Source organism: Podarcis gaigeae (genome assembly GCF_964106915.1).
Source record: "Podarcis gaigeae genome assembly, chromosome: Z".
NCBI classification, from domain to species: domain Eukaryota; kingdom Metazoa; phylum Chordata; class Lepidosauria; order Squamata; family Lacertidae; genus Podarcis; species Podarcis gaigeae.
Window position 1 is genome coordinate 21086140 of NC_139691.1, and position 26353 is coordinate 21112492.

Consider the following 26353-nt stretch of genomic DNA (forward strand, 5'->3'; position numbering starts at 1 on the left):
TTTATTTCCAGCACCAACACACAAGTGTCAAAATGCCAGCCCCATTTTAACTCCATTTAATTTGGATTTTAACCCCATTTTAATTTGGATTTGAGGAAAATTCAGTAAAGAAAACCTGTTGCCAACAACCCATTAAGAGCCCATCTGGGAGTACCTAATAACACAAAAAACAGCCCTGTTGGATCAGGCCAAATGACCCATCCAGTCCAGCATCCTGTTCTTACAGCAGCCAGCAGATGGGAAACCCACAAGCATAAGAGCCCTCTCCCCATACCTTGTGGTTTCCAGCAACTGGTATTCAGAAGCATTTACTGCCTCCGGCTGCGGCAGCAGAGCATAGCCATCATGGCAGGTTGCCATCGATAACCTTGTCCTCCATGAATCCCCCTTGCTTAGGTCCACTGAAATCAATGGGACAAGTTAGGTTTTTTGGGGGAGGTGGGGATTAATGGGAAAATCAGCTCTGCCACAGCTTGGTGCCTTTCTCCTTCTCTCTCTTTTCTCCACCAATCTAGATGGCTTTTAAAAAGGATTTGACAAAGTCGTGGAGGAGAGAGCCATCAATGGCTACTAGCCACAATAGCTATATTCTGCCTCTACAGTGCCTCAGGTCCTGCTTGCTGGTTTCCCACAGGCACCTGGCTGGCCACTGTGAGAACAGGTTGCTGGAGTGACTGGAGGAATCCTGTGGGCATAGCCAGTCAGGTGATTCTTTCTACTTTGAAATCCCCGGCCCCTTTGTGGTCTCTATTCCATTCTGGGATGTAATCCATCATTAGCATCCTGAGAAGGCGGGGATATTAAATGAACAGATATGTATGTCAGCCATGGTCTTACCTAGGAAGGCACCCGCACTCTTGGACTTCTCTTTCTCTGACTGTTGGAACAGTGTAGCAATGTCCCCTCCAAAAATTTCAGCTGAATTTTCAATCAGGAACTGCACCAGCCTGGCCACCTGTATGAAAGGGAGCAGTTGCCAAGGTAATATCTATTACTCTATGATTCTATTAAGTGGAGGATACCAGCTCTGGATGCTGTTCATGTGGCTAATTCCAACAACATGGTACTTGTCTGTTAGTTATTATGTATAATTATTCCAGTCTCTATTCTACTGTGCGATTAAGAGCTGAAGCACAAAATCAGCAAACAAACCCATTTTGTCTCTGTGCAGGGGAAATTTGCATTAGATGTGAACAGAGGAGCAGCAGGTCTGGCCCGAGACATTTTGGTGTCTAAGGGCTTGTCCACATTTTCGCTTGTCCTGTGCCTAGAAAACACAGCCCCCAGTGGTTTTTCGTTTGTCCTGCCACTTCCCCTTGGAAAACCCACTGCTTACTGCCAAGTCAGAACAATCATCAATCTGCAGAAATGCTTTTTGACGTTTGTTCTGATTCAGCGGTAAGGAGCAGGTTTTCCTGGGGGAAAGTAGCAGGACAAGTGGAAGTGTGGATGAGCCAGGAGACAAAGGACAAGACTGCTTTGCTTGGTGGAGCTGGCACTGTTACAGGTGCCACGTAATATCCACTCTGCATTGGTAAGAACTCAAATCTTTTATTGTGGCAGCACCCGCACTTTGGAACTCCCTGCCTATTGGCATCAGGCAGGTGCCTTCATTGTTCTGTTTTCAGCACCTGCTAAAATCTTTCTTGTTTAGACAAGCTTAAACATTTAGAAAGTGGGTGTGAGTTTTAATTTACTTTTGGTCTATTGTAATTTTAACTTCCTGAAAGTTTTAAATTGTTGATCCCACTTTTTCTTATTGATAATTTTATTCATTTATCTTTTCTTTGTAACCATTCTGAGGTTTTCGTTTTTTTAAATAATCAAGTGCTATATAAATTATATGAATAAGATATACGAATGAGACCAGCAGTGAATCTTATACATCAACACTGGGACCGGGACATTGTGCCTGAGGGCATGAGGCTTGCTTAGGGCATGCAGCAGGACAAGATCTGTGCTATATCCAGCTCTGCCCTTTGACACTCACCCAAACCCACTTAGTTTTATTTATTTCATAAAATTTACATACTGCTTGATCATCAAAAACCTCAAAGTGGTTTACTGAAAGAATAAACAGTAAGATTATTAGTAAAACAATTAAAAGATTCAGAAAATCCAGACCAGCAATCAACTAAAAACACATCAGCATTCTAAATATTTGGGTAAAGATAACCCTGACCATTAGGTCCAGTCACAGGCGACTCTGGGGTTGTGTGCTCATCTCGCTCTATAGGCCAAGGGAGCCGGCGTTTGTCCGCAGACAGCTTCCAGGTCATGTGGCCAGCATGACTAAGCCGCTTCTGGTGAACCAGAACAGCACACAGAAACGCCGTTTATCTTCCTGCTGGAACCTTACCTTCCGATTGGCAAGCCCTAGGCTCTGTGGTTTAGACCACAGCGCCACCCGCATCCCAAATATCTGGGTAGGCTTGCCTAAATGAAAATGTTTTTAGCAGGCACCAAAAAGAGTGCAGTGAAGGCGCCTGACTGATGTCAATAGGCAGGGAGTTCTGAAGTGCAGGTGCTACCACATTAAAAGATTGAGTTCTTACAAATGTGGAACAAGTATTATGTAGCACCTGTAACAGAGCCGGTTCCGCAGATTGAAGTGGTCAAAGTGGGCATGTATGGGGTGATCTCACAGGTAAACTGATCCTAAGCACCTTTATATACAGTAACACCTTGAACCTGGCCCTGCAGCAAATCGACAATCAGTGTGCATCTCTGAGCAGAGATGTTATATGCTGACAAGATATCACTCCTGTCAGCAATTGTGCTACAGCATTCTGCAAAGGGAAGTCCCACATAGAGTGCATTGCAGTAATCCAGTTTTGAAGTAACCAGTGCATGAGCTACTGTGGTCAGTACTGTCATGCCATATCACAAATATCCTCTGGACATGATGACCAAAGCAATTTGGGCCAGGGTTAGCATCATGCAACTGCTAGCTCTGTGTTCCAGCTCTGAGAAAAGGGACTACAAACTTAACAAGGATTTGGGAAGTCTAATCAGAGTTCAGAGTGTCTGAGCCAAAGGGAAAAGCCAACGAAAGGGATGTGGGTAAAAAGCCAGAAGCAGAGAAGGCTGTTACCTTCTTTGTGGATTTGCTTTCCTCCTCAGGACCTGTTGGGCTGGGAAGCCACAGCATGTTGGGGGCGATGCAGAGGGCCAAGTTGTAGGCGTTCATTTGATTCTCTGTTGAATTTTGCGCAATGTGGTGTAAAACTCCAAATAGGTGTCTGAGCAAAATGAGGTTTGCTTCTGGGAGCTGATTCACTAAGCTGCAAAAAAAGAAAAAAGAAAAAAAAAGAGAGAAACGAGAATGAAGAACATCAGCTCAGACCACAGGCAAAAAGGGCAAATCGGCTCCCTGGAGGAGGGTCCACATCTGACGGGATTTTCGTGGCACAGTAACCACTACTCTGCACAGCCAAAGCATACCCTAAATGTACTTGTGCCTCAAGTTTTCACATCAACTGAGAAAGGAAAAGCAAGCATTCAACATTTGCAGGAAATTCTGCTACTTTAATTTTGAATGCAACATTAGAATTCTTAACAAGGATTATTTTTTTTTTTAATCCTTTGGACATGCTGCTTGGGTTTGATTTTGGCAACTGCATGTCGGACTAAAGTTTTATCATTTCCCCCGAGAAAGTATAAGTATCCAGTCCCGGGCAGCTCGCAGCACAACTGAGAAGCAGGGTTCCTGCAAATGATACCTTATCTCAGCTGAATCCATAGCAGGACTTGAGCCTTGAATGCTTCTGCATTTCCAATTCTACCCCAAATTATGAGCCTGTTATTATGCTCATGTATAAAGCCCATGGAAAGCCATCAACTGCTGAATGAAGAGCAGCTGGCATAAATCGGAAGAGTGGCTTCCAACCTGTGTTCCAGGAAATATTGGAAGCTTGCTTGTTGATAGATCACATTTCCAAATCTGCCTTTCCTCGACTGCACTCAAGAGTGGTAGGCAAGGCTCTTCCCTTGCAATTCTATCCTCACAACTGCTCTGTGAGTTTAGGAACACAGGAAGGCGCCATGTGGCTCAGTATTGCCTACACTGGCTGGCAGTGGCCCTCCAGGGATTCAGACAGAGGTTTTTCCCATCGTCTCCTTCTCTCCCTCCCCGATCCTCTTAAGTGGAGAAACCACGGATTGAATCTTGGATCTTCTGCTGGCAAACCTTGTGGTCTCTTGCTGAGCCCTTCCCTTAAAGTCAGGCTAAGAAAAAATAGCCGGGGTCCACATATGTTTCCCCCCCCCCACACCCACTACATGGATCAAGTAATTTTCCATCCCCTTGCCATTTTGAGGAGGGGGCATGCTTGAAATTCTCCTTAAAATAAGAGCATCTTACTAGAATGTAGCGTATGGCACTATTTTTTCTAAAGGATCCCACATGGCAGTTGGAATGGGAGACTGAGTAGTAGTAGATATTCACTACCCAGGGTTATCAAAGCAGACAGACTGCCCCAGTAGCAAACCTTTTGAGTGCTTCAATCTTATGTGCTCGGCTTTCCTTATCCATGGCTTCCATCCACAGCCTGTGCATGTCTGAGGATAGAACACTGTCAGGTATATTGCGTAGGAAATCCTATATTAAATACAGACATGCAGAGTGATTTGGTTAGTCATGCAGAGAGCAACTGAGTCAATTTTGAGATTTATTCTACAATGAAGCACAAAAGCCCTGATTTTGTGAGTGTGTGTCAAAAACCACACAGTTTAAGGCAGTGTTTCCCAACCTTGTGCCTCCAGCTGTTTTTGAACTACAACTCCCATCATCCCTGACTAGCAAGACCAGTGGCAAGGGATGACCCTGGGAATTGTAGTCCAAAAACAGCTGGAGGCACAAGGTTGGGAAACACTGGTTTAAGGTAGGGGTGGGAAAAGTCTATTTATCCCTCACCGTATGGCCCAAATCTGATAGGCTAGGGCTTCCCAAACTTGGGTCTCCAGATGTTTTTAACCACAACTCCCATCATTATTAGCTAGGACAGGCATGGCCAAACTTGGCCCTCCAGATGTTTTGAGACTACAATTCCCATCATCCCTGATCACTGGTCCTGTTAGCTAGGGATGATGGGAGTTGTAGTCCCAAAACAGCTGGAGACCCAAGTTTGGCCATGCCACAGCTAGGAGGACCAGTGGTCTGGGACGATGGGAACTGTAGTCCAAAACAGCTGGAGACTCAAGTTTGGGAAACCCTGTGATAGGCAGATGTGGACACCCACCAGTCAACCACCTAGCATCACAATGACACCAGGTAACCTGCTGGAATGTTTTGCAATGGGCTTCAAAGCCCTGACAAGTATTTGCTCATTCAATCCCCGCAGATGCTGCCAACCAGCTGACTGGCAGCGTCTGGAATCCCCTTTTGGCATGAGCACAAAATGGACCCTGTGCACTTCAGTCTGGTGGCATTGTGTGCAGTGCTGTGCAGATAGAAGCTTATTGCCCAAGGCTGCTCTACCACACTTGGTTTCATCGCTTCTCAGAATCCACCTGTATGAAGGCCAGAACACCACAATACTAGAAACCTCACTGTTTGCAAGAAAACCTATTGGGCAAAATTAACATCATCAGTATCTTCATGAAGCACAGTTTGCACTATCATGGGAGCAAGGAGGGTCAAATTTTTTACTAATCGCCATGAAGAATGGCATGTTGAATGCCTCTAATCTTTCTGCACAGATTGCCAGTCTTTAACCCTTCACACTTCTCTACTGTTATCTAAATTAGTTGACATGCCTGGATGTTAGTATGGGATGACTCAAAACTGCTGTTGCCCATAGGCTGAGTGGGTTATATGACACCACTTGCCATCTATTCTGAATTAAAGGCCCTCCCTTTAGTTGAAATTCTTGAATTGCAGGGGGTTGGACTTGATGGCCATTGGGGTCCTTTCCAACTATTGATTCTATGATACCCCCACAATACACCTTAAGCCACTGCAGCAGTTCCTTGTTAGTCAGCACAGCAAAACTTAAGGTCTTTAAAGTACTACCAATATGGTCCAACTTACTGTAATAACTCCAGCTGCCACAAAGACAGATTCACCATCCACCTGGACATCATCTCCAGAGTTGAGTTTTTCTTTCAGTTCCTTGCAAGTCTTGGCATTAGCCGAGCGCCTGAAGATGCCCCTTGTGGTGGGGCCCTCATGGTACAGGAGTTGCAGGATATCCTGGGGTTGTGTGGAAGTGAACAATGTCAGTTATATGATCACTAAGGGCGATTCTTATAATTTGCATTTTAGACAATCAGGTTAAGCTCTCATTCATGACAGAGGGAATATTCGTGTTGTTGCTGTTAATTACCCATCCTTCTCCAGCAGGTCCCAGGGCAGGTTGCAATTTAAAATTCAGTACAGTGGAACCTCAGTTTTCGAATGTAATCCATTCCGGAAGACCGTTCAACCTCTGAAACGTTCGAAAACCGAGGTGCAAAAGGCAGTCTGCAATTTCAGCAGAAGCTGTTCGACTTCCAAGGTGTGTTCGAAAACAGAAGCAATTAGTTCCTGGTTTTCAGTGTTCAAAAACCAAAACGTTCAGCTTCCGAGATGCTCGAAAAATTGACGTTCCACTGTACAGTGGTATCTCGATTTTTGAACCTAATCAGTTGCGGAAGACCGTTCGAATTCTGAAATGTTCAAAAACCGAAAACTCAGTAGCTGACAACTAGGCCTCAGGATCTTGCACTCAGCGGAAGCTGCATGGCATGTTCGACTTCCGAGGCGTGTTTGGAAATCGAAGCATTTACTTCCGGGTTTACAGCATTTTAAAACCAAACTGTTTGTCAACAGAGATGTTCGAAAACTGAGGTACCACTGTATTATAAACAGTTATAGAGTCATAGATATAAAAGGGGTCCTAAGGGTCCTCTAGTCCAACTCCCTTTGTATTTGATTTTCTTCAGTAATGTTTATCCTGGGTTATTTTATTAGATGTTTTAATGTGTTGTAAACTGCTTTGAGATTTTTTTCTTAGAAATATAAAGCAGAATAGAAATTAAATTATTGTTATTAATAATAATAATAATAATAATAATAACAATAATAACAACAATAATAACAACAACAACAACAACCATAATAAACCACTCTGGGAATTGTCACTATGTGAGGGGAACAGGGGTCTCTTAATAACCACTGTTGTGTAGTATTAGACCAGGATCTGGTTCAAATCCCCACATGGCTATGAAACCCACTCACAGTGTGACCTTGAGCCAGTTGCTGCCTCTGTCAGCCTAACCATCCTCACAGTTGATGTGGGGATTAAATGAGGATGGGGAGAGCCATGTATGCCACCTTGAGCTCTTTGCAGAAAAAGGTGGGGCATAAATGCAAACAACAACAATAACAACAAACTCTAAGCGCCAACCACCACCACCTCTAAGCGCCCTTAACAAACTATAGGTACGAGGATGCTTTGGGGTAAAGCCATGACTGTTTGAAGTGGTATGATACTGCTTTAAATGTATAGTGCAGATAGGGCCCAAGCCACCTTCACAGCCTTCTTCCCATGCATCTAAATATGCACTGACACAGTGAACAAAAGAGTAAAGAAGCTATTCTGCAGAGGCACCCAAACAACATCCCTGGGTCCCCATCTTACCATAATTGGCTTGGGGAGGTTTCCATCAGGACACAATGATTCCAGGGACAGGCCAAAAAGCTTCCTTGAGGTGGTCGGAGACTGTGATACTGGGCTGCCAGTTGGGGTGCTGGTGCTTCGGCGGAGTGCCCAATCGATCAAAGATTTCTTCCTCTTGGTGTGCTTCTGTACCTTTTCTGAAAGAACAAATGCACCTCAGGTTTCAGGGTGTTCCCTTTCCAAGGCAAGGTTCATGAGGTACAAACTGGGTACCAGGCAGGCAATTCGGAGCAATTAAGAAGTGGGACTGCTGATCTTCCATGAACTTCCAAATGTCCTCTCCTTCCCCTGCTGTCCATCCTGGCTGAGCAAGCCTTTTCTCCTTGTCTTCCTTCTGTCTCTTCTGCCCTCAACATACACTGCTAACCCCAACAAATGTAGATCGTAATATATCCATCAAAGCACTAGGCCTTATGCCCATAATATCTGAGAGGTATTGCTTTCTAATAAAGCAGAATGATGGGCAGCTATTAGAAATGAGGCAGGGAGGTCTCTAAGATCTTTATGCAGAGAGATGGAACTGTTTTGTGAACTACTGGAATGCATTATATAGAAATGAGGGACTAGAAAGATATTCGCTTGCGGGGGGGTGTTCAGTCCTCCCACCCCAAAAACAGCAGCAACTCATTTCGCTGATTGAATCTTCTAGTTCCTGAAGCAGTTATTAGCCTCCACTAGGGAAGGAGGACAAATTGCCAACCTCTGCCTTCCCCCTTTATCCTTTTCCTGCTCCTCAACTATCTCCATTAACGATATTTGGTGATTTGATAAACCAATAAGGTGTTTAATAACATTTGACAATTTTATTGCCTTAATAAAATAATATTGGGGTGGGGCGCCAAATTTTACTCTCAAAGTAAAATTTCAGAAACAAAAATTAGCCCAGAGTTCAAACAGTTGCATCTGAATTTACTGGATTCCTAATTAGTGAGAAAATTCATGTTGGTACTAAATTTCTACCCACAATTAAAACAGTAGGCCACAAGGTAGCAATTCGGGACTATATTTGTCAGCAATTCGGGACTATATTCTTACCTCTTTGCAGCTGCTCTGGAGCTTGGTGTCTGAGTTTCAGGATGAACTGGCATTGCCTATCCCTGGGGAGCTGGTCCAGGATGGAATTTCCATAATAATCAGTGAGCAGCATTCTGTTGTCAGTATCTTGTGGCTGGTGCATGAAGTCTTCGAGGCAGCTGAGAATAATGCTGAAGGGTTGCTCATGGCCTGTTGCAACGACAAGAGGTGTTAGCTTCTGAAAACAGTCCAGGCGCTAGCCCTGACCATGCTTAAACCAGCTGGACTTACGAAATTAAATGCATTGAAAGAATTTGCCTGTCAAGACAAGGGATGGAAAGACCTTTCTACAGTGGTACCTCGGGTTACATACGCTTCAGGTTACATATGCTTCAGGTTACAGACTCCGTTAACCCAGAATTAGTACCTCGGGTTAAGAACTTTGCTTCAGGATGAAGAACAGAAATCGTGCAGTGGCGGCGCAGCGGCAGCAGGAGCCCCATTAGCTAAAGTGGTGCTTCAGGTTAAGAACAGTTTCAGGTTAAGAATGGACCTCCAGAACGAATTAAGTACTTAACCCGAGGTACCACTATATTTCAGATCTCTCAGTTTCTCATTTTTATAACCTTAAACTCAATTCTCTGAATATCTGCAGCAATTTGCAATTAAAAAAAAGTCCTTACAAAAATTATTTAGCATTTTAATACAGATTTCCCCAATACATGCATTTTTGTATGCAGTTTTAGGTACACATTTCTTGCAAGCAACTTCTAGCATGTTGTATGATATTTTCACCATATATTCCATTTTTATGCATGCTCTCTCCTAATACAGTGGTTCCGGTTTGTGAACATTTTTCAGAAGCTGAACATCTGACGCAGCTTACGTGGCTTCTGATTGAGTGCAGGAAGCTCCTGCAGCCAATCGGAAACCACACCTTGGTTTTTGAACAGTTCCGGGAGCCAAATGGACTCCCAGAATGGATTAAGTTCAACAACCAAGGTACCAATGTATATGCATTTTTGTAAACACAGTTTGGTTGGAAAACCGCACCTCAAAATTTGGACATGTACAGATTTCTAAGGAAGGTCCCATGCTTTCATTCCCATATTGTTTAGGAAAGTAAGAATTTGACAATTTCCCTTCAAATGAGAACAAAGGGCTTATTACGGTATGTGTTATAAGAATTTTAAGGTCTTAGATATATAATAAATGTTCATAAATGTACCAAGCAAAGACTTCCACTCTCCTGTGTGTGAAGGGAGCACCCTGTTGCAACAGTGTTAATAAAGATCAGGCTTACTAGATGCTTTGCTTCTCAATATTCTCTGGTTGGCCTCTGTTATTTTCTCCTACCGATGGAGAACCTACAAAGGACTCTATAAGGGCTCTTGTGTACCCCATAAGGGAACAAGGCCAGATTTTGTTTACAACATATGCACACTTTTCTTTTGTCCTCCGCTTTCCAGGTACAGGTCTGTGCTTAAAAGCTCCATGTCCAAATATTGGGGGGGTTTTGCCCTGGAGTTTCCCCCCATCCCTCACTCTTTAGTGCTCATTCAGAGGAGTCAGGTTTTCGGCAGATTGCCATTTGCTCCAATTCATATTTAAAGAGCAGATTTTCACTGGAAATGCTCCAGGGCAAAAAGAAGGGCACTCAGACACAGAGCCTAGAAAGAGTAGATGAAAGATAGGTGTGGATAAGCCCTGAATCTAATTTATTCTCCAGTCCCTAGTCAAGGCTCAGATCCACAGTGGGTCACTGACTGGCCTGGGGGTGTTAGTTGGAGAGGAATCCTGTGCCCACCAACCACATCTAGCCAAAGGAAGAAATTGTGGAAATATCCTTCACACCAGACATGGGATCATCCCTTACCTGTAAAGGAAGTAATACAGCATGGCAGGTCTATTCCTCACACTAGACTTTGATCTAATTTTCATTGGTGAAATTTTGTGGGGTGGGGGGATCCCCTGTGGGCTACACAGTAGGATATAAATAAACAAACCTTAAGCCCATCACAGATGTGACATGGTTAGCCATCCAAAGGAAAGGGAATCTGAAGGAGGAGGAGGGTGGAAGGGGGCTCTGACCCCAAATCTGCTGAGCCTGCTTTAAAAGGCTTTGACATCTCCCACAGCCTGAGAGAAGCAACGGTGAAAGGGTTTTGGCTCCTCTGAAAGAAGTTAACTGAAAAGTCTCAAGGAAAAGGCTGCTCTTGTCAACATTCCCAAACAGCCTTCATCAAAGGTTCTGCTCTCATTTTAGTCCCATTTTGACCAGAAAGCCCAACCCTAAATACGATACTGTCATTATGTCACATGTAATAATAGAAATTGTTATGAAACACTATGGGAAAAAGTTGAAAAGACATGCCCTATACTCTCATCCAAAGTAAATACTCTGTGTAATGTTATTTGTACATCTAAACTTGCATCATTTTCTGATATGTGCCAATGGCAAAAAAATCCAAAACACTTTTTGCCATCATAGGGCATTTATTATTATTATTATTATTATTATTATTATTATTATTATTATTATTATTATTAAATAATTTAAAGAAAAATATTGTGTTGATCTTAATTTCCTGCTGCCTATTTCTGAAATCACTCCCTGTTACCAGTCATTTAGCCTCAGTTCAAACCCAAGCATTTATTTAGGCTCCTTAAAGGCAGCACAAAGCTGTTTAGGAGCTAAATGGATTCATTTATTCTTTTACCAAGAAAAGCAGCAACATCTGAATAGACAGCGCACTATGTATAGAATGTTCCATTGTATCTATTTCAGAAATCCATTGAACTAGGATACAATGTTTAACACAATGAAGCAGAAGGTGCCAGCCATGTGTGAAGTAGCCGTGACAAATTCTATGCTAGGGATCATTAGGAAACAAATTGAAAATAGAACTGCCTGCATCACAACGCCGTTATATAAACTGATAGCGTGACCACATTTGGATTACAGTGTCTTTAGTTCTGGTTGCCTCCCCTCAAAAAGGGTATCACAGAGTTGGAAAAGGTTCAGAATAAGGCAACCAAAATGATCGAAGGGATGTAGCAACTATCCTAGGAAAAAGGTTGCAGCATTCGGGACTTTTTAATTTAGAGAAAAGGCAAGTAAGAAGCGACATGATAGAAGTTTATAAAATGAAAGGGGATAGAGAAAAGCCCCCCTTCTCTCATAACATTAGAACTTGTGGATGTCCATTGAAGCATAAAGTTGGAAGATAAAGTTGACAGATAAAGAGGACATTTTCACACAGTGCAGAGTTAAACTATGGAACTCACTCCCACTGGAGGCAGTGGTAGCCAACAACTTAGGTGGTTTTAAAAGAAGATCAGCCAAATTCATAGGAGGAGATGGCTATCAATGACTACCGGTCATCATGGCTATGCTCTCTCTGTGTGGTTGGAAGCAGCAAATGCTTTTGAGTACCACATGCTGGAAACTGAAAGAGGGGAGGGAGCTGTTGTGCTTGGGTCCTGCCAATGTGAGATTAGGATGCTGGACAAGATGGGCCATTGGTCTGATCCAGCAGGCTCTTATGTCCTTACAAACTCCATCTGAATTAACTACCAGCCTATCATACTTGAAATAATATCTTGAAATATCAGCTGGAATTCTTTAACAGGAGAAATAAACAAGCTGAAGATTCCACGCTCATAATGGGAAGATGGATGTTTGCTTATTTAAACAGGAGTAGTTGATTAAGGGAAACAACATTTTTCCTCCCACAGCATCTCTGAAGGCATTGTTTTCCTTGCAAGTTTGAATTTCATAGCTCTTGTCTAAGTTGGTGTGGGAAGCATGGTGTTAAAGATTTGGGTTGGGTGGGCTAAACCTTAGAAATTAATAAATGGTAGGATTTTGATTATTTGGGATGTGAAGGGAGAAATACAAGCTGCAAAGAAATTCCTGAACTAGCCAGTGCAAAACAACCTGGCCAAGCTAGTGCTATTAAAAACAATACAACGCTGTTGAGGGCCATTAGCAGTACAAGAAAACTGACCTTCCCCTTGCTCTAACATGTGAACAGAGTCTGGGATTTGGAAGGTTGTCAGCGTAACTGGGTGTGAGGTGACAGGAAAAGAGGGTTGTTTAGCAAGCTTTGCTGGGAAGAAGAAGGGGAGAGAAGAAAGACTGGGATCCATCTTGGGCAGGTTGGCTGAAGGCTGGCTGGGAGAGATGCCTTGTACTTCAGGGCTGCACTGCTGTGGGAGACAAGTTCTGCTTCAGATGACCATGCCATAAGTTCTGGACTTCCTCCATGCAGACTGAAGGTGTAAATAGGTGAATAAACCATTTTTCTCAAAGCTATGACAGTCTCTGCCATGTCTCAATTTTCCAAAGGACCACAGACCCTGGGTGAGAGCCTGGAACCCCTTGGAGTCTTGTAGAAAGTGGGGGGGTGGCACCTAACTTTTATAACCATATGTTTGGGTTGCTTTAGGCAGAAGGTTTGGATCTGATTCTTCTTTCCCTCAGGGCTTGTCCACACTTCTGTTTGTCCTGGATTCCCTTCTACTTGTCCCATGGTTTCTGGGCATGGGTCCAAGAGGTTCTTCGTTCACCCTATCATTTCCCTGGAAAACCTGATGTTTACCACTGAATCCGAACTCATGTCAATCTGTAGAAAACCCTGATGGACTTTTACTCCGACTCAGTGGTAAACAGCGGGTTTTCCCAGGGAAAGCAGCAGGGCAAACGCACAGAAAGCCTGGGACAAATGGAAGTGTGGGAGAGCCTTCATTCAGAAAGGGCCTGGTTCTCCCTGATGTGGCAAACCTGTATTTGGCTGTAGTCCTTTAGACTGCAAGTGGGAGATCACATGGTGTAATGATAATACAGAACAATTCCTGCCACTTCCCAGAGGAAGGGTTGGTGGTGGTGGTGACTCCTTACTGGGGGCAGGACAGAGGCAGTAGTGTATGGAGGTAACAGGAGGGTAGGTCCCGAACCAGTGGTTCAAGTTACAATAAAGGACATTCCAAACAGTTACAATACAGGACATTCTGACTTTTCTGCCAGTAAGAGCTGTTTGGAAGTGTAAAAGACTCTCCTTTGAAAGTGGTGGGCTCTCCTTCCTTGACCGTTTCTAAGAAGAGGTTGGATGGCCATCTGTCATGTATGATTTTGCACGTTCTTAGACAGAAAGGCAAACATGGCCCAGGTGTTGCAGTTCACTGTTCATTTCTCTTAGTCATACATATGCTGTGAGATGGAATTCAGGCTTCCCCCTCAAACTCCTCCACTAAATGCCCTCACAAACACCCCTGTTTATACAAGTCCTGGCCACAAGAGCTTCACCTGCTGTATTTTGGTTTGGGTCCAACCCTCTGGAGCTGCAGAAAACAAGCTTGCTCCATCTTCCATGGGACAGCTCTTCAGATATTTGAAAAGGGGTATCATATCACCTCTCCATCTTCTCTTCTCTAGGCTGAACATACCCAGCTCCCTCAACTGTTCCTCATAAGGCTTAGATTCCAGAACCTCAATCATCTTGGTTGCCCTTCTCTGCACATGTTCCAGCTTATAAACATCCTTCTTAAATTGTGGTGCCCAGAATTAGACACGGTATTCCAAGTGTGGTCTGACCAAGGCAAAACAGAGCGGGACTATTACTTCCCTTGATCGGGACACTCAACTTCTGCTGATGTAACCTAGAATTGAATTAGGGTTGTTGTGTTTTGTTTTTTTGCTGCTGCATTACACTGCCTCACAGAGTGCAATGTCCTGGATGATAAAAGGAACAACAATTTCACTCCACAGAAATGAAAGGGTAAGATGCCACTCACATCAGAAGGACTTACAAATATTCATTTTGACATTAATTAATACTGAATTATCCATGTTCACTCAAGAAAGCAAGAGCTCTTACCGATAAGTGGGTAAGCATTATTGTCCCTTCCTGGTATTACCCAAAGGAGATAGTCTCTTGGCCGGCCCTGTGGATTGAAAAACAGAAAGAAATGAGGTTGCAGAATGAAGGACTGGAGAAGCTGGGAAAAGGGGATGCAAAACAACAGAAGGGGATACCAGGCAATGAAGCCCAGGCAGCAGGTGGTGAAGGGAGGATCAGGAAATGCGGGGCTGCAAACCTGATGGAATACAACAGAGTGACCAGCATGTCTGACATTCAGAGGAAGCGGAACAGCTGAGGAAAGGGGAAGGCACTCAGACAGAAAGAAGTCAAAGCTGAAACTTTACTGGAGCCTCCCCCAATCTGGTGACCTCCAGATGTTTTGGACTACAACTCCCATCAGCCCCAACCAGCACAGCCATGCATCTGGACAGCAGCGGCTTACATAAGAACATAAGAAGAGCCTGCTGAAGCAGGCAAATGGCCCATCTAGTACCATCTTCTTCTCACAGTGGACAACCAGATGCATCAATGGGAGGCCTGCAAGAGGAACCCAAGAGCAAGAGGACTCTCCCCTCCTGTAGTTTCAAGCAACTGGTACTCAGAAGCGTTACGACCTCTGACAGTGGAGGCAGAGCACAGCCATCATGGCTAGCAGGCGGCGGTAGCCTCCTCCTCCTCCACCACGAATTTGTCTAATGCTCTTTTAAAGCCATCTAGGTTGGAAATGGATGCAATATCCACACAAAAGACTTGAAAAGCATGCGAGTCAGGCCAATGAACATGTCTTGAGTCATTATATACATGGCACATTTTAGCACACCACAGTCTAATTATAAACTAGTATATTTTGCCTATGGGGGACGCAGGTGGCGCTGTGGGTTAAAGCCTCAGCGCCTAGGACTTGCCGATCGAAAGGTCGGTGGTTCGAATCCCTGCGGCGGGGTGCGCTCCCGCTGCTCGGTCCCAGCGCCTGCCAACCTAGCAGTTCGAAAGCACCTCCGGGTGCAAGTAGATAGATAGGGACCGCTTACCAGCGGGAAGGTAAACGGCGTTTCCGTGTGCGGCTCTGGCTCGCCAGATGCAGCTTTGTCACGCTGGCCACGTGACCCGGAAGTGTCTCCGGACAGCGCTGGCCCCTGGCCTCTTGAGTGAGATGGGCGCACAACCCCAGAGTCTGTCAAGACTGGCCCGTACGGGCAGGGGTACCTTTACCTTTACCTTTTATATTTTGCCTAGGTGGCAAGGGAAGAGGCCAGTGGCTTTCAAACTCTTCTTTTCTCAAGGAACCCCTGTACATTATAGAGGGATTCTGGGACATGCTCCAGAGCAAAGGGTTTGACCACAAGTAACAGCCACTTGCTCTGTATGAACTGAGAATTCACCCTTGTGCCTCCCAGACTGCCTTCCTTAGCAGTGGCAAAGTTTAGGTGTGATTTGGAAAGCAGGGGGAGAGAGTTTTAGGGAATCTTGACTGACATTACCAATTTTCTCATGGAGAAATGCTTGCAAAGCCAAAGAAATCAATGGCTTTGTCTACAACTTGCAACGCTCATGTCTTATACTAAGGGGTGAAACCCAAGCATTCATGTGAATATGTTGGTCATAAAAGAACCAATCTGTATTTTACAACCCTACAGTTGACATAATTATGTATTTATCAAAATCATGCATATTCACTTTTAGTGCTTATTTTCCACTCCTTCTCAGAACCCAGTATACCCCCCCAAAAAAATAAAATGCATACACAGTAAGTCTAGATAAATAATATCCTGTTCATTAATACCTCAATTTTTTTTAAATGTAGAATGCAAAAGCATGTGGCCCAGATCCCTTCTCCATTCTATTTGCTTCTTGGGCATGAGTGGATCCCTTGTCTCAGTTACACTTAGGAAAGCTCAAGTGACTTCATCTTCCCACCCCCCGCCTCACAGCTAGTAAAAATAATAATGCAGTACTGCTGAGCCATTTCTAAAAGGAAATAAATTTTGCACTTACAGGAAGTCCCAGCTTCTCAGTGGTCCTCTTGATGACATGCTCTGCTGTTTCTACATTGGAGACGATTATTGCAGTGCTCTTGACACAAAGAATAAAAAACACATTTAGGTTCTGCTCAGGTAACATAGAGCCTTAAAACTACTGTAGATTGAAAATCAAGACTAAGCACTGCCACATACGGCGGAACTGAAGAACAGGACCAACCTAATAGGCCAGGCTATTTTTCCCACTGTTACTCACAGAGGAGCTGTGGTCACCGTCCATCAACACAATCTGCATGGGTATGCTTTTGGGATACTCAGTCTGCTTCACTTCATTGATGTGCCTATAATTCATAAATTTACCATTAAGAAAATAAACCACAAGGTTTAGTTACTGGGGCATGCAGAGGAAGGCACTAAAAACACTGCTACAGACCATTTTGGGGAGACTAACTTTTTTGGGGTGGGGTTGATTTCACTCAAGCATCTCCATGTCATTTAAGTCCTGTGCACACTCAGCAGCTCCCTTCAGAGGTTCTAACACAGGGGTGGAGAACCTCAAGCCCCGAGGACCCCACTAAGCCCATGACACCTCTCCTCAGGTTGTACTCCTCAGAGCAGTCCTGCATCAAGAACATTTACCTGGCTGGAATGTGGTCCTGGGACCGTGATAATGCTTTACACATGTGTGGGTATGTTCAAAATCTCTGATTTCTGTGTGCTAGGAATGTAACCTACTGCACAAAGGTAAAGCCCTGCCCACTTTCATCTCTGGCCACGCCCAGCCCTGGCATGCAGCTACCCACACAGCAGGAGTGTAGCTTTCAGGTTGAAAATGGTTCCTGATTCCTGTTTTAATGGATGCATTTTAGTCTAGGGTGCTGCCTGTCACTGCAATGCCACCCTTCCCATGTGTTTCCTATGTGGCAGTAGCTAAAAAGATGTCCTCCTAATATTGTGGAACTACAACTCCCATCTTCCCTGGGGGCTGATGGATGTTGGCTATCCTTGTGAATGAACAGCTGAAAAGTGGCTAAATGGGATCAAAGTAGAACACTGATAAAGTATATGACAGTACTCTCTGAGGCACACTATAGACCCAACACATTCCCTCCTCCCTCTTCCAGTTGGCTTATCTATCTATCTATCTATCTATCTATCTATCTATCTATCTATCATCTATCTATCCATCTATCCATCTATCTATAACTTTTGTACCCAATTCTTCAGTCAAAAAGGTTCCCACAGCAGCTTACATTCAAAACAGCCTGCAGGCTTACAACCTAAAAACCAAAAAGCATGACATACAAGGAAAAAGGGATGGGGAGGGAAGAAGAAAATTAAATTTCAAACTCAGTATTGATTTCTAAACAGTTGGAACAGTTCAGGGGAGGAGGTGCCTGATGGATCTGGGCTTTTGGCAAAGCTGATGGAATGAGCCTTCTGCTTCCCACTTCTCCCACTGAGTCAGCCTGAGGGAATGGCAGTTGCCCTCAGGTGCCAAGCTGAGGGGAGATGAGGCCTGATGGGGCTGGCCTGCCACAACGGAACTGATGGAGGTAGCCCTGCTTCTAGCCTACTTTCGTGGGGAGCAAGCAGCAACATTGCAAGGGCCACTAGATGCCACAGGCAGGCCACCGTGGCACAATGCCACTCCTACCTTTATGCCACGTGGCATCCTTGATGCAGAGAAAAAGAATGCAACTCTTACCACAGCAGTGTTGACATCCACCTGTCCTTCACTTCAGGCGATCTGAAAATGAGTAGTAAACACAATGGTAAGAAAGCATAAAAAGTCCTCTGGCTGCAACAGGGGTGGGAAACAACTGTGGCCTCGGGGGCCAACTGTGGCCCTTGGGACTCTCTCTATGCTATTCCCCCTCCAGAGGCCCCACCCCTTGCCAGGCCCTGCTCCTCAAGTGTTTTTGCGTTGGTGAACTGTGATAATGTCTCAGAGGATGAGATGTGTGTGCCTAAGAACATGAGAAAAGTCTGCTAGATTAGGCCAATGGCCCATCTAGTCCATCATTCTCTTCTCACAGTGGCTCTCCAGTTCCCTGTGGGGGACAAGCAGACACGATTTGAGAACAATAGCACTCTCCCCCTCCTGTGGTTTCCATGACAGAATAAGAGCCTGCTGGATCAGGCCAAAGGGGGCCCACCTAGGCCTGCATCCTACTCTCACAGTGACTAACCAGGTGCTCATTGTGGAAACCCTTGAGCAAAACCCAAGCAGAGGAGCACTTGAGTTCTTCCTGAGGTTTCCAGCAACTGGTATTCAGAAGCATTACTTCCTCCAACCATGGAAGCAGAGCTTGGCCATCATGGCTAGCAGTCACTGATAGACTTATTCTCCATGAATAGAAACCTCCTCCATAGAAATCTGTCTTGTCTGGCTGGATTGTAGCCTTCCATATGAAGGGTAAAAGTCACATTCATTACTCCATCCACTTTTGCCTCTAGCCCTGCCTTCCAGTGGCATGTGGCCCCCAGAAGATGATCCAGAGAATAATGTGGCCCTCAGGTTGGGGAAGTTACCCCCCTTTCTTTGTCCACACTGCCATAGATGATATACAGAACTATAAAGGCCCAGTACAAAAGCACAGCCCCTTCCTGTTCTATTTTAGTAAAATAATTTTCTTGTGCTGCTGAGCTCAATTTCCTGGCGAAGCGAAGCGAGGCTCTGATAAGTGGGTGGAGGGCAAGTGCCTTGTTCTGACGTTTGAAGCAAGCATCTTTTTCACATTGGGCAATGGCCTCTAATTAATATCTTGCTTTGTCTGCTTTCTTTGCCTTGCAATTCTTATTATTTCCCTGTAATGACGTCAGAGATACAGAACCTGTACCAAGGTTTGCCCAAACATATATTGGCTGTAAAAAGCAAATGTCAAGAGTTGTCATTCTTCTAGTCAGGTATCCTGCAATGTGTGGCAGAACAAAGTCAATTGAAGACTCCCCAATAGCCTGAATGGCCAATAGGAAATCACCGTATTTTTCGCTCTATAAGACGCACCAGGCCACAAGATGCACCTAGTTTTTGGAGGAGGGAAACAAGAAAAAAAAATATTCTAAATCTCAGAAGCCAGAACAGCAAGAGGGATCGCTGCGCAGTGAAAGCAGCAATTCCTCTTGCTGTTCTGGTTTCTAGTATAGCTGCGCAGCCTGCATTCGATCCATAAGACGCACACACATTTCCCCTTACTTTTTAGGAGAGAAAAAGTGAGTCTTATAGAGCAAAAAATACGGTATTTCCTGGATGAGATGAGGAAAGAAATTTTACATTTTTAGCTTCAATCAGGAAGATATTGAGGGGGGCATAGGGCAAATGTTAGCCAACCTTGTTTGCTGAAGCAGGAATAAAGGGCTGATCCACACCATATATTTAATGCATATATTTAAACATGACCCTCACCAAATACCATGGGAACGGTAGTTCTTAACTGTGTGTAGCTATGAGTGGGAAAACTACAGCTCCCATGAATCTTTGGGGGGGGAAGCCATTGGCTTTAAATATATGGTGTGGATGTGATGAAATAGTGACTTACTGAATTAAAGGTATTTATTTTCTGCATTAAGAACATTAGAGCTATGAAGCTGGATCAGGCCAATGGCCCATTTATAGTCCAGCATCCTGTTCTCTTAGCAGCCAGCCAGATGCCTGTGGGAAACTAGCAAGCAGGACCTGAGCACAAGAGCAACTCTCCACTCCTGTGTTTCCAGCAACTGGTATTCAGAGCCATACTGCCTCTGACCCTGGAGGAACAGCACAGCCATTGTACTAGTGCCTTTGTTTGTCAAATCCTCTATGAAGGTGTCCAAACCCCTTTTAAAGCCATCAAAGTTGGTGGCAATCACTCCATCTTGTGGTAACAAATCCCATAGAATAGCTATGTGAAGAATTAGTATGTGAAGGAGGGAATGTTGTCTATTTTCAGATAGCACTCTCAGCTGGGTGCAGCTTTCCCCCATCAACACCCAACAGAAGGTGTAGTCCAACCATATCTGGAGGGATACATGCTGGGGAATAAAAATTACAGAGCATGTGTACTTTGTGCATTTCTGTTATGAAATTAGCCATGAAATGGACAAATAGGCACAATCATTTCAAAGGTCAAATGGCTACAGGAATTGCATTGCAAAAGGGAAAAGAGAAAGATAAAGCATGACCCCCAAATATTTGACAAATAATAAATCATAAATTGACACATAAAGTTGTCTAGAGGGACTAAAAAGAATGATATGTTGGTTTGATTGATTGGGTCAGATTGGTCTGATTTTGTAACGTGTGAGAATAAGGAAACTAAGGATGCAATGTAGCTAACTCAGGATGCTACTCTGAGGTACTCAGCATTGTTTATTTATGCTGTAACAGTAAAAATCATAGTAAGAATGGTTGTCTTTATACTGTTCTTTGAAGACAGTAATCCTTGTGTGATTTTTTATGTGTCCAGAACTGAATTTTATTTGTATTTTAAGTCATGTTCATGGTATTTTTCAAAGGATGTAAATGAATGAATGAATGGTTGAATTTTGAGATTTCTCCTCATGCAGGAAATCTCAAACATTTCAAAGAAAGCTAAACTACCATTCAATCCTTAGTGAATCTCCATGTTAATAATACTGGTTCAAACTGATGTTGTTAACTCTTTATTCCTGTTGTTGTTGCCATTGTAGTTTTGCCATTGACAGCTTTTGACCTGTCTCAAATTACTGCTTATATATTCTGTTGTTTAAAATTATCATAAGCTACTTTGAGCCCAGATCTTTGTGGGAGATAATTTTTTGTGGGAGATAAATTTTGTAAATAAATTAGCCAAACAAAGTAAGTAAGTTTGGGAAACATTCTTAGTGAGTGAGGGGTGGTGGAGGTCAGCTTCTACATCTCTGTGTTGTCATCGGATGTTGTTTAAGGAAAATGTGAGGTGATTTGGAGCGGGGGGGATAGATGATGAATTCTGAGAGAAGGTGTTACCTATAAGTGACAACAAAGTTGGTGGTGGGCCAGCCAATCACAAAGGAGGTCTCATGGGTGAATCTTTTCTCCGACACTTCACTGAGGCAGCTGCCTGTCCACACCTTAGTCAGGTGCACCTGCTTCTTCACTTTCAAGTTGGAGGATGACCTAGATCCAAAGCCAGAGACAGGTTATGTTAAGAATGCTGGCAAGAGGAAGACGGCATGTGGTGCCCATGTCTTTTTCTGCATCCTCACCATAGACCTCTCCACCATTTATCTTCACTTCTCCTGAATTATGACCACTGTTGAACCACCCTTAAGGGGAGAGAGAAAAATTTGATTGAATTTGCCTTAAAGGTAAACTTTCCTGATTCACTCTTCCCAAAACAATATGTGACCAAAACACACACCCATCCTACAAAATTCTTGACACAACTTCCCTATGGAAAAATCTGGAGAGTCTTATTTGATTAGAGATTTTAAAATGCATCACAGACTTTTTCTAATTGCTGGTTCCAACTGCTGACACACTTTCCCCCCAAGAAATGACACACTTGCTGCTATTGTTGTTGCTTACTGTTGTTTTTTAAATTACATGTGAAAAAGCAATATAATATATATTCTTTTAAAAACAGAATGCAGTTAAAAAAGAATTACACTTCTCTGAATTTTGTGCTGCAAGTTCTTCAATCAAATAAGGTACACAAAAACTCACATTTTAATGGAAAATGTGAACAAATGCATATGTTAGTGAAAACAACATTTAAAAGTGCATTACAATAGGCGGTTGTTAATAAAAATATGCATTACTAGGGCAAAAATGCATACAAGTTGTGTATACTGTATTAGGAAAATTATACATTAAAATACAAAGTTTTATGAGGACTTTTAAAAGCAGCAACTTGGAAACAGATGTGCAGATGCAGAGAGACCTGAACTTGAAGACTGGATAAATGAGAGATGAAGAGAAACTGAAACTGGCAGCTTCATTCATCCCTACACTCATTCACCAATGAAGACACACTCCTTGTTAGCAGGATGGACCCACATATTTATGAATGGGAATGGTTGTTGTTGGGGTCAGGAATCAGGCCAGAAATTTCCTCCTTATGAGAGAAAAGACTCCAGTGGAGCAGTCAATTCCCAAATCTACACAGCAGGCAGTGAAAGCTGTTTTCTTCCAGCATAATTTTAAAGAATGTATTATGTTTTAAATTGTTGCTTTTTAATAGTGTACGATCTGTTCATTCTTGTAAATTTTCTGTTTTATTTTACCATATCATGACATTCTTTGAGCACAATTTTTTTGTAGAATGGTGAGATATAAATTACTGTAACAAATAAAACAAATGATAAAATAGTCACAATTATTTGTTCTGTTGCACACCAGTAAAACGGAACGCAGGTGGCGATGTGGGTAAAACCTCAGCGCCTAGGACTTGCCGATCGCATGGTCGGCGGTTCGAATCCCCACGGCGGGGTGAGCTCCCGTCTTTCGGTCCCAGCTCCTGCCCACCTAGCAGTTCGAAAGCACCCCCAAGTGCAAGTAGATAAATAGGTACCGCTTTATAGCGGGAAGGTAAACGGCGTTTCCATGTGCTGCGCTGGTACTGTCTCGGCAGCTGCAGCTTCGCCACGCTGGCCACGTGACCCGGAAGTGTCTCCGCATAGCGCTGGCCCCCGGCCTCTTAAGTGAGATGGGCGCACAACCCTAGAGTCCGACACGGCTGGCCCGTACGGGCAGGGGTACCTTACCTTTACCTTTTTACACCAGTAAAACCTTGCATAGGGAGAGACTGATGTTTTCCAAGTCTCCCCATTTCTGTTGGGGTCTGGCATTTCATAAAAGAGTCATTAGCCTTGTTGTGATTTTACTTAGCAGTAGCAAAACTAATCTGGCAAAATATTGCACAATTTCTTTAATTCTGCTTCTCCCTCCCGCTCAACCCTATGCCCCTCATGTTCTACTTTCATAAGAATATTTGCTGCATTTTTAACTTGTTTTATGAAGAAATCAGAAAGTCAGGACTTGACTATTTATTTATTCATTCTGATTTATAGCACATTTCTATCCTGCTTGTCCATTTCAGAAAATGGCCAGTTTTTAATAATAATAATAATAATAATAATAATACCCTAAAATATGAAGAAAAAGAACTTTAGAAACTTGGGGTGTTCCATATGAGGACTTCATTAATTCTGCAAACAGGTCGTTCAGATATCATAAGCAGATTGCTGGCATTAACAAAAATACTTGTCAGATTTTCTATGTGCAGGGTAAATCCTGATTCAATAGAGGGAAAATACAGGCAGGTATTCTGGTGCCAATAAAGTTATGTGGATGTAGCAAAAAAAATTTTTTTGCATGGGTGAAATGTGCCCATCCTACAATAAACAACAAACAGCTGGAAACACCCATTTTCCAAATATGATTTCCTTAAGCTCACCACTGCCCTCCTCCCCTGATGATAAGCTAAGCAAGCTCTTACACCAGACGCCCCCAGCCTGGTGCACTCCAGATGCTGTTTGACTCCAACTCCCAGCAGTCCCAGCAGCCAGCATGGCATACAGTGAGAGGAGCTGTAGTCCACTAACATCTGGAGGGTGCAACAATGGCTAGCTTAATTCTGAGAATGGAGAGAGAGGCCACAAATGGACCACACTCAAGAAGGCTCCAGTTCCAAGTTCAGTTCCAGTTCCAAGTACAGACACCTGGGCAAGTAACCTTTGCAAGGTACTCCTATGAAATACCCACTTCATTAACAGCCTTGTAGATAAAATCTGCACTTACTTGAACTTGGCAACAACCAACATATTGCTGAACAGGAACAAACATCTCTCTTGCGTCTGTAAGCCTGCAGTTAGCTGTACTTGCTCCTCCAAAATGAAAACGGAATTTGGATTACCGAAAGCCCCGGCTGGTAATCCATTGTCTGAATGGACGGGTTGACAAATTACTTCCCTGCTGAAAAAGAGAAATTATCTAATGAGTTGTGATGGGGGAGTGGAGACAATGCCGATGTAGGTGGCCCCTTAAATCCTTAGCTCAGGAAAACACCAGAAACAACCCCTCTCACCCAACGGATCCTGCACATATGTTTTGATATAAATCTCTTCTTCGTGCTTTGTGTATGCCAGTGAATCTGAATCAACAAAAAAAATAATAATCAGACAATCTTCTGGTTTCTTCAAACCACATGACTGATATAAGCAAAAAGCAGCCAGCTGCAAAAACACAATCAGGTCATTATCAACTTGGCAGAAGATCCAATTAGTGTGGGAGACCAGGGATGCAATGGCAGCCCCAATCTCTGGGACATGGGTGTAGTTAGGGGGGCAGCTGTCCCCCCCCAAAATCAAGTACAGTGGTACCTTGGGATGCCCTGCTGAGTGCCCGGCGCCTCAGCTGATCTATATGTCTCTTCCAAACTTGCCCATTTTCCAAGGTCACATAATAGGACACAGGTCCACTAGCCCGGGTGACCACACCAGCCACCCACCGCGAACCTCGTGAATAGTTCCTCACCCAGACCAGATCTTCAGGGGCGAAATACCTTGTTGTGTCAGTCTCAGCCTGGGGGTTTGCTCTTGAATTACGGTTTGGCATTTTATCCGGGTGGACATAATCCAGCACCGTTACCAATCTTCTACCCAAGAGCAGCTCAGCTGGCGACTTGCCCGTCACAGTACACGGCGTCGCATGCTGCAAAAATAACATTCGCGCGATGCGAGCTGACCAGTTACCCTCCATTAAGCGTGCAATGGATTATTTGGCTGTTCTTACCATGCGCTCCGCCTGCCCATTGGAGGATGGGTGAAAGGGTGCGGATGTGACCCCCCTTATGAAGTTATCAGCCAAGAATGCTCTGAATTCTTGGGATACAAAAGCTGCCCCATTATCTGATACAATGGTCTCAGGTAACCCGTGGGTTGCAAACAGCTGCCTCAACACCTTGATTACAGCAGCTGATGCCATGCTAGGGACCATCGCCACTTCTAACCATTTGGAATATGCATCGACGATAACCAAAAAGACCTTCCCCTGGAATGGCCCAGCAAAATCTAAGTGCAGCCGGCTCCAGGGAGATCTGGACTGCTCCCACCAGTGAACTGGTGCTCTGGCCACTTCTGGCCGCACCTCTTGGCATGCCTTGCATGTTCATACCCATTGTTCTATGTCCTGGTCCATTCCAGGCCACTACACATAACATCGGGCTAGCGACTTCATCCTGACCATTCCCGGGTGTCCCATGTGAAGCGTCTCAAGAACCCTGTTTCTCAGTGGTGCTGGGATGATCACCCTATCTCCCCACAGGAGACAACCCTTATGCATGGATAACTCGTGCTGCCTTGTCGCATAAGGCCTGAATTTGTCTTCATGCGGACCACCTGGCCACCCCCTCCCCACCCAAGTGAGCACATGGGAGAGAACAGCATCTTTCCTCGTTTTCTCAGCAATATCAGTAGCCGTCACAGGAGCCCCCGGAAGTGTTTCCAGCATCATTATGTGCTCCGCTGGAGCAGGATCTTCATTGCTCCCGCCAGGAAGGGGCAATCGACTCAGCGCATCAGCGTGGCACAACCGTTTCCCCGGCACATGGGTCAAGGTGTACTGGAACCCGTTCAGGAATATAGACCAATGCAACATTCTGGGGGAGAGAATTTGTGGCGTTTGTTTGTTCGGGTTGAACAACCCCAACAGTGGTTTGTGGTCCGTTTCAATGGAGAAATGACGACCATACACATAATCATGGAACTTTTTGATTCCTGCCACAATTGCAAGCGCCTCTTTGTCAATTTGAGCATAGTTGCGCTCCGTGGGCGACAACGTACGGGAATAGAAAGAGATGGGCTTTTCCGACCCATCCGGTTCCCTATGACT

General features: G+C 44.1%; 1 protein-coding gene across 13 annotated transcripts in view; it reads right to left on the reverse strand.

The window, feature by feature from the left end:
- Positions 1–26353, reverse strand: part of LOC310836604 (rho GTPase-activating protein 20-like) — a 94589-nt gene that overhangs the window by 4685 nt on the left and 63551 nt on the right. For 9 of the 13 annotated variants that reach the window (XM_083722081.1, XM_083722092.1, XM_083722091.1 and 6 more), the window contains 12 exons: positions 24263–24436; positions 21488–21637; positions 18227–18268; positions 16775–16859; positions 16535–16612; positions 14555–14621; positions 8697–8885; positions 7623–7798; positions 6032–6193; positions 4491–4600; positions 3095–3284; positions 838–955 (listed from right to left, as the gene is read on the reverse strand). In XM_083722081.1, the coding sequence (XP_083578207.1) occupies positions 838–955; positions 3095–3284; positions 4491–4600; positions 6032–6193; positions 7623–7798; positions 8697–8885; positions 14555–14621; positions 16535–16612; positions 16775–16859; positions 18227–18268; positions 21488–21637; positions 24263–24436 (1541 nt within the window). The other 4 variants (XM_083722086.1, XM_083722089.1, XM_083722084.1 and 1 more) reach the window with 3 other exon arrangements.